The sequence below is a fragment of the Lichenostomus cassidix genome, chromosome 11, assembly GCF_008360975.1.
Source record: "Lichenostomus cassidix isolate B80296 chromosome 11, HeHo_3.0, whole genome shotgun sequence".
Classification (NCBI taxonomy): Eukaryota; Metazoa; Chordata; class Aves; order Passeriformes; family Meliphagidae; genus Lichenostomus; species Lichenostomus cassidix.
In genome coordinates, this window is record NC_139492.1 from 7,812,030 (window position 1) to 7,821,032 (window position 9,003).

The 9,003-nt window shown below is 49.8% G+C and overlaps 1 protein-coding gene and 1 long non-coding RNA gene across 2 annotated transcripts in view; one reads left to right on the forward strand and one right to left on the reverse strand.

Annotated features, from left to right (window-relative positions):
• GLG1 (golgi glycoprotein 1) overlaps window positions 1–1,718 on the reverse strand; it is a 79,112-nt gene extending 77,394 nt beyond the window's left edge. Inside the window, exon 1 of the mRNA XM_085071720.1 lies at window positions 1,368–1,718. Within this exon, the coding sequence (XP_084927846.1) occupies window positions 1,368–1,679 (312 nt within the window). The 5' untranslated portion in view covers window positions 1,680–1,718. The remainder of the gene's footprint in view (window positions 1–1,367) is intronic.
• A 63-nt stretch (window positions 1,719–1,781) lies between these two features.
• LOC146432220 (uncharacterized) lies at window positions 1,782–8,990 on the forward strand. Its single transcript, XR_014854502.1, has 3 exons — window positions 1,782–4,121; window positions 5,243–5,373; window positions 6,444–8,990. It is a non-coding gene; the product is annotated as an uncharacterized LOC146432220 (long non-coding RNA).
• Window positions 8,991–9,003: the final 13 nt, after the last annotated feature.

Genomic DNA, 9,003 nt, shown 5'->3' on the forward strand with positions numbered 1-9,003 from the left:
ACTCACCCCACTCTGTGCTTTAACTCAGAAAAATGACAAAACTATTCCAGCAGAAAACCGAAAAACTAGACTACGAAAGGGTTCACCTCGCTAAAATGGCAGAAAACCAACAAGCACTGGAACTATGAAAAGAGTAGGGAGGGGCTGTGCAACTGGAAAGAAAGGAACAAGAGCTTGCCTTTTTGGCAGGCTGGCAGCTTGTGAGCCGCTGCCTGTGAGGTCAGCTTCTGAGATCCTCTCAGATAGGCTGCCTCCCTAAAAGGGGGCCAAAAGACCCCAGACAGGTGAAAGAAACAGCAAGGGGCAAGTTATTCATAAAGCACATATTAAAGCGTTTCATAACTGTGAAAGATGTTGCAGTAGGACTCATTTAAAACACTTACCACAAGTGTCTTACTAACTACCCACCCAAAATTAAAACATGAAGTTAGATAAAAATCTAAATTACCTTTGCATTTTAAGGCAGAAGTAATCACTGACACTTACTGGTTCAAGACTCCCCTCGATCAGAGTAACCACTGTCACTACTATCTGCTGTTCCCATCATAACGGATGAGAAATGAGCCCAGGTTTTGCCGAATCGCACTCCCAATTGGGCCAAACACCATTAAAACTGACCCAGTCTGGCATTCCTGGACTTTACAGCAGAGAAGCCAGGAATTACACAGACCTGAAGATTAGAATAGCTCATCAAAGGCACATCCCCCAAAGGCTGCTTCAAACTGAGCCTAGGAATGAATGAAAAGATGGAGCTGGAAGACTCGGAGGTGGCAACTCAGTTTTTTCTTGAGCTGGACTTAAAACCGCTCACCACAGATGTTTGGGAACAACACAGATTGCCCCGTTAACCTCTCCGTAAAGTCAGCCAGGTCTAATGATTGCACGCCGAGTTTCATACACACACAGCCGAGGACTGGAAACGAGCCGCCTCTGCAGCCGAGCTCTACGCGAAGGTGGGAACCTGACCGCGGGGAAAAAACCATCTCTTCAGGTCACTGCTGCTACGAGCACGGCGCCTTCACTCGGCACTAGGCGGGCTGCGCTCTTCCAGACCTCTGGAAACGACTAACCCCGCAAGGCAGCAGAGCCCGAACACAAAGCCATCCCCCGAGAGCTCTCCCTGCCCGGAGGGCTCTGCGCGGAGCCCCGAGGCGCAAATGAAGAGGAGCTGCTCTCCGGAGCACTCACGGCCACCGCGTAAGCAGCTCATTCCCCTCACAGAGCTCCGCAGCGCAAACTCCGATTTTTCGAACACAAACCATGAGGGGAACGCGGGGCGGCGGCGCGGCGGGGCGCGGGCGGCGCGGACCCCGCTCTTTGTTCGCCGCCGCGGGCAGGCCCGGCCCGGCCCCGGGCCCGACCCTCACCTCGCGGACGTCCTGCAAGCACTCGAGCACGGCGAGGTTGTTGGCCCAGCTGTGCTTGGAGCAGAGCCGCACCACGTCCTCCCGGCACACCGCCTCCTCCGACAGCTTCCACCCGCTGCCCGACCCGCCGCCGCGGGCACTCCGCGGGACGGCCGCGACCGGCCCCGCCGGCTGCCCCGCGCCCAGTTGGGCACCGCCGACACCGGGAGCGCCGCCGGCAGGGCCGGGCAGCGCCGGCCGCGCCGCCAGCGCCAGCAGCAGGAGCAGCGCCGGGCCCGGGCAGCGGCTCCGGACACGTCCGCACGGCGCCATCTTGGATCCGCCACCTCCGGCGTCCGCCCGCCCACCCCGCGGCACGCACGGCGTATGCAAATTAGCGCGCCCGTGACGTTGCCCCAGCGGGACACGCCCCTTCTTGCAATGGGGCGTGGTCTGCCCTGGCCCCGCCTCCAGCACGCGCTCTGGCCCCGCCCAGGCCGTTGTCGCCTCAGGAGAGCGAGGCGCCGGCTGAGGGGCTGCCGAGGCTGGACATCCCCAACGGCCCCTCAGGGCTCCCGCCACCCCTCAGCCGCCCCGCAGCCCACCAACGGTTCCCTTAACGGCCCCCGGAATCCATCAAGAGTGCCCGGAGCCCCTCAGCGGCCTCCGCGTCCCCACAACCACACCGGGCGACGCTGCCGATCCACCGCCGGGGCCGGGGACGTGAGGAGCCGAGCCTGGGCGTGCTCACCCCGCTGGGAAGGCGGCAGCCGATCCCGCGCCTCCCTCAGCAGGTGTCCAATAGCTGTGGTGAGTTTTTGCCCAAAATATCTCATTTCCAACTCGCAGCTCGGCTGCCCCAGCGACTGAGGAGGTACGAAACGTAATGGGGGAACTGAACTTTGCGCAGCACAGGGCTAACGACGAGCAGGATGACGAGAAAAATCTGAAGACAGAGGAAAAAATACAAAGATACAAAGAGGAATTACAGAAGAACGAAGAGAAAATGCAGGCAATCAAAGACAAAATTAAGAATACCGAAGAAGAAATGCAGGAGATCAAAGAAAAAATACATAAGAATGAAATAAAAATACAGGAGTACAAAGATAAAATAGGGAAGATCAAGGAAAGTATACGAAGGAATGAAATGAAAATACAGACGAAGAAAGGAAGACTACAGGAGGTCGAAGGAAAAGTACAGAAGAATGAAGTACCAAAAGACGACGTAACAAAAATATGGACAAACAAAGAAAAAATACAGGAGATGAAAGAAAAAATACATAAGAACAAATTAAAAATACAACAAAACCAAGAAAAAATGCAGCAAAACAAATTAAAAATACCAAAGAATGAAGAAAAAATACGGAAGAATGAAGTAAAACCAGAGAGTCAAATAAAAATACATAACAACAAAGAAAAAGTGCAAGACATCAACAGAAAAATACAGAACATCAAAGAAAAAATACAAGAGATCCGAAAAGAAATGCACAAGAACAAACAAAAACCACAGGAGACCAAAGAAAAAATACCAAAGAAGGAAGAAAAAATACCAAAGAAGGAAGAAAAAATACCAAAGAAGGAAGAAAAAATATGGAAGGACAAAGGGAAACTACAGAAGAATGAAGACAAAAGATTCACTAACTACTAAAAACACCCAAAATCTTTAATAAAATGAGGACATTCAACTTCCCTGCTGTCATTTCTCCATACTGAGTGCCGAATTATCAGCTGGATTGATCTTCTGCCTATATATGGATGCACTCCTGGCCCTTCCTGGGGCAGGATGCTGGGCTGGCTGGAGGGGATGGGATAAATCCAAGAGCCTGCACCAGGGTGGCCCAGCCGTGGGATAGCCACAGGGAGCAGAGAACTGAACAAGGGCAGAAAATTCACATTTTGGGGGTGCCATGAGACAGCTCATTTTTGGGTTTGGTGGGTTGGCTGCAGCTCTTGCGCTGTCAGTGCCAGAGACTTTTATGTTCGGGCTGGGATTTGGTGTGTCATGCTCTATAGTGGCTCCAGGGTTTGTCCATGGGAGTGGAGACAAATAGGCTGTAGGAGAGCCTACACAGGATCCTACGAGGATCTACAATGGCTGATCCCATTGTAGATGGGATCTACAAGTTCCTCCTAGGGCAATAAGAGGGAGGGGATGCTGAATTTGGTGACAGGTCATCTAAAAGCATTGTTTGCAACCACACAGCCCCCCTCAGAGCAGTGTTTTTGGGATACCACAGCTCACTCCGCCCCAGCAGCCAGACCCAAAATTTCATGGTAAAAAAAATACCTGTCCAGGTGTTGGGGCAATGGCAGCAGTGGGACACAAGTCCACCACCAGCTCAGCAACCACAGCTCTTCAGATATCCCCTCAGGATTCACCGGGCTAGCTCACAGCACCCTCCTAGGATGGGTTTGCCCCCACGTAGATCTCAGATTTGCTTCCAGTGGCATATGGAAATGGAGCACAGGCAGAATACCACCTTAATTCCTCAGCCTGGTTGACTCCAGGAGCAGTTTTCCCAGCACAAGCTGGAATCAGGCCAAAGTCAGAAGCTTTTTGCCTGGATGCCAGGATGCTCCACGGGTGAGCCTTGGCTCGGTGAGCTGGGGTGAAGCAGAGCTGTAGGGCTGCTTCATTCCTGCCCCAGGCTGTCTAGTCCTGCCTGGGAGAAACCCTTCTCCTGGGAATGCCGCTGTCTTAGCCAATCCAGGAGCTACCAGAGCACTTTGAGCCCAGTGCAGCCACCAACCTGCAGCCACCTCATCTAGGTGAAGGTAAGAGCCGGAGAGGGAGGGGCAAAGTTTGCATTCTTCTTGTGTTTGAATGTCACACTGGGACACAGCGCTTGGGAAAGTGTCTTTGGGCTGTCACCCAGGGGCTGCACAGCTGGGAACACTTGAAAACAAAAGCCAGCAAAATCCAGCCCGTGCTTGGCAGCCTATTTGGTTTAGTGGCAATTATTTGAAGAGTTAGCCCAGTGAAAAAGCTGGCTCTGCTCGTCCATCCGTCACAGGATGAGGATGGAGGGGAGCAGTGGAGCTGGGTTACAGCTCACTTCTTCCCACACCTTTGGGAGATCTCCAGAAATTCGTTTTTTGTTCAAGGAACACTTTCTCCCAACCTTGGGTTTTACCTATCCTGTGTAGTCCACTGTATAAACAGGCATTTCATAAAAGAGCCCTATGCTCACCATGTTCACACAGTGAGTTATACAAGGACGAGGTTTTTCTTTGGGCTCAGCAACATCTCTGCCCACGTGATAACTTCAGCGACTTCTTGCAACTACAGCCCCTCTCCTTTGGCAGAAATTCCCTTATTGCCTCATTTTAAGTATTTTACTAGTAAGGCTGTCACCCTCTGGGTGCTGCATTAAGTGCTTGCAGACCCCTGCTTTTGCAGTGGGCAGCACATCTCAGTCTCATCACCTCAAGTCATAAACCCCATTTATATGGCCCCCAGCTCTGCTGGAACACCTCTCATACTTTCCCAGCAGTGTCCTTTCTCTCCAGCTCACCACTTCAGGGAGAACAAAAGTTCTTCCTTGATCCATGCAGAGGAGCTGCTCCAATTTTTAATTGGATACAGACTGCTTGCTCCCATGTGGCAGCTACGAATCCCAGCTTAGCCTCCACACAGCGCCCTAACGCCCTCCCCCTTGCATGCAGCCCGGCTCAGCTGTCTCCCTCCAAAGCTTTGCATTCCCCAAAGTTTCAGCACTGCCTTTCCCAGTGGATGATCCTCTCCACCAACAAATCCTGCTACAGAGAAGAAAGTCGAGCTATTCAACTTTTATTCAGTGCTATTCAGCTATTTCTTGCTGGCTAAGGCAACAACAACCCAGTATTTCGTGGTTTATTTGCATGACACACACAGGTTCAACCCCACTCTGTTTCAGGTTTTCTTGTAGGTCAGAGTACTGCAGCACTGCTGCTCATCCACATTTGGAAATAAGCAGAAGACCACGGAAATACTCAACTTCCAAGGAAACTGTGGACAAAGAGAAGACAATATTTCATCTACAACCCTGTGAGTGTTGAGTGCAAGGGGAGCTTTGTGCCTCTCAGGCACAACTTTTCAGCCTGACGTGACCTTTCTTTTTCCCCAAAGAGCAATGCTGTTGACACATCTTTGCCTCACAAACCCTTGGAAGCCCTAGGCCATAACTGCAGAGACTGTTGTCCTCCATATTGATGCAGCTCTGTGTTGTAGTTAGCACCTACCTTTAGAAAAAAAATACTGGCAGTTTTCCAGCCCTTCCTCCAACCTGCCACAGTTCTTTCCCAATCCCTCTTCTGCTTTCCCAAGCACTCAGTGCTGCTGCCAGCTTGATGCCATTGGAAGCACAGGGCCTTGGTCCCCCTTCCACGACCTCTGCCGCTAGCGGAAGCACCAAATTGGACTTGATGCAAGACCAAAGCCCCTGGACCCTCAAATTAATTATGCTTCACAGGGTGGGATAATCACTGAAATTAGTTTGAGACATTTCTTTTCTCTTGACCAGAACATGCTGGAGAGAGCCTGTTACCTGTAAAGCTTGTCCCAGGGATTAGATAAGCTTTCTAGGATGTAGATCCCCAAATTACTCTTTCTTTTGCATTTAGAGGCACTATTTTCACAGAAACACAGAATATGCTGAGTTAGAAGGGACCCAGAACGATCATCAAGTCTAAGTCTTAGGCCGGCACAGGACTATCCCCAAGAGTCACACCATGTGCCTGAGCCCATTGTCCAAATGCTTCTTGAACTTTGTCAGGTTTGGTGCTGTGACCATTTCCTTGGGGAGCTTGTTCCAATGCCCAATCACCCTCTGGGTGAAGAGCCTTTTTCTAACATCCAGTCTAAACCTTCCCTGACACAACTTCAGGCTATTCTCTCAGATCCTGTCACTGGTCATCACAGAGAAGAGATCAGTGACTTCTCATTCGCTTCCTCTCATGAGGAAGTTGTAACTGCAATGTGGTCCCTCCCCAGTCTCCTACCAGCTGAACTAAGTGACCTCTACTGCTCCTTATACAGCTTCTTCTCAAGGCCCTTCACCATCTTCATTACCATCCTTTGGACACTCTGTAACAGCTTAATATCTTTTTTTATTGCAGTGAGCTAAACTGCACCCACAACTCAAGGTGAGGCTGCAGCAGTGCAGAGCAGAGCGGAACAATCGCCTTCCCTCGTCTGGCTGGTGCACCCCAGGACAGTTTCCCACGGGCCTGCAGCACCCAGTGCTCAGTAACACCAGGGTACTCATAGCTCTGGCTGCCATCCAAGCACAGCCCAGCTCTTTTACAAAGAGAGGTAACGTGAGCAGGAGGCATTTTTGCCTCCTCAGCAGTATCTCTAAATATCTCTGACTATCACAAAAGCAAGCAAATAATGATAAATACTGTTATCTTAAGTGAGGGAGGCTGTTGACATCAACATGCCTGACTTTGCAGGCTGAGTGCTCACAGGGGCCGACAGCAGCTCAGCCGAGGGCAGTCCTGCTGCTGACCCCCTCTGCTCAATTTTCCAGGTGACTATGCAAGGATTAGAGATGCAGCTGGACTCAAACAGTGTTCTGAGCACTCAGCTGATTCACATTGCAGATGGAAAAAACCTTCACTGAAGGCTTTAGAAACTTCTTAATACAAACTTAAAAGTGCCACCCCAGCGAGAGTAACTGTGTGGCCTCTTCCAGCCTCTCTCAACAGTGAAATCTGGTTTTCATATTTACCAGTTCTGGCATTCAGTGCAGATCAAACCCAACAGAAAATAAGATTTTGTTTGCTCCTTCATTTCCCTCCTCTTTATCCTCCCTGAACTGTTTTCTCCCCATATTCTCTCTCCTGCACAAACCAGCAGAAAGCTGGGTCTGTTAAGGAATTTACTGCCTTGGTAGAAAATCTGCAAATCTACATAAGCAGAAAATCTTGTCACCTCTCTTCACAAACCAAAAAGGAGAACTAAATGATATCCCACTGGGACGCTCTGGCTACCTCGGTGTAACAAGGTTCAGCTTAAGCTGCTTGTTTCACTTGCTACATTGCCTGGTTTTAATCCAATTTGGTTAGGGACACAAAGTAGCTGCTTTTCCACCCTCCAGGAGGCAGTGGGTACAGCCAGAGCTGAGCAAAGCACTGTCAGGTCCTACCTCGTGTGCACACAACACCAAGCTGTCCTCATTTCTTGGATCCTGCTTTAGCACTACCTTTTGTCATCAGCAACATTTTTGATTATTTTTCAAAATCTCACCATAGTCATTTCAACACCTAAAGCATCAGGGTAGGTGCTACAGCAGCAAAGCTCCCGTGATGTGGAGGCTGGGAGCTGTCTGCTTCCTCACCCTGCTGTCCAGCCTTTGCTCTCACCACGGATCACCACAGCCCAACATCAGAGCACCCCTGTTAGAGAGAGGCACAGAGGACAGCCCTTCTCTGAAAGCATGGCTCTCCAACTCCAGCTTCCCCTTCCCCACAAGCCACCCCCCCACAGCACACCTCTGCAGGGAGCAGCAGGGGCTGGATTGTTGCCAGCCAAGCAGCCACCACAGCCAGCTATGGCCAGCACTGCCCTGTCCCCCAGGCCTGCTTTTACAGGAACTAAAATTTAAAAAAGGTACTGCCCTGCAATAGCCTGGAGAAAAATATTTTAAAATGTCCATGCACAGCTAAGAGCAAGGCCCTGTCTGCAGGAGACACAGCACTGCCTGGCTTTACCTATCGCCTCACACCAGATTTACTACAGGAATTGCCAAGGGGCCACCCTGCTCCATAACAACAAAATCTTCCCAGAGACAGAGGCAGAAATAGCCACATAGTGGCTTCATGCCTGAAACACCAGCAAAACAGCTCAGCCTCTCATGGCAGCTGCCCTGCACAGCACAGAGACAACGATTTATTTCATTCTTCCATCCCAAATCTGCCCCTTTGACTCCAGACAGACATGAGCAAGTATTTAATTAACACAACTGACCTTTTATCAGCACTCAGTGCTGATGGCTTTCTGCACACCAGTTAGGTGTGCTTTCCTTCAGCCTTCTGCAAACTTGGGAGTAGGACAGTGTTACAAGATTCCCTCACGTATCTTTGAACATTTTCTGACATTGTTTGAATGTACAAGTGTCATCTTCCATTATTTTAATAGCATTTAAGCTTGTATTTCTTACTCCTGTAATGGTGGCATAAAGCAGAAAACAAGTGTTACTCAGAAAACTGAAAATCAAAGCACTACCCAAAAAATCAAAATATTTTAATCCTTTTTCCTGTGTATGTTTCAAACTTTCCAAATTTCTTGTGGTTAAGATGGGGTTGAAGTTGACAGAACATAAATGATGCCTCAAAAGAACTGAGAACAAGCAGCTCATTATACTAAGATGACAGAGAGCATCTTGCTCCTTCTGGTTTAGCTGTTACCAGAGACTTTCTCACAATGTCATTCTACCAACCCTTAGTTCCTGATCATTGTTAAAATGCCAAAAATTCTCATGTCAGTGAGTTATTTTCAGTTTAAAGGATGTCCCAAGTGTGTAGCCTGACCTTGATCAACCCTTTCCCTTCCCCTCAGCTAGCCAGATTAGGATGGTTCAGCAAGAACTCATTCACTAAATACCTTCATTATTTAAGCCCGAAGCTCAGTGTGACCTGGAAGTAACACAAAGCAAGAGAAACCTCACCTGCATAA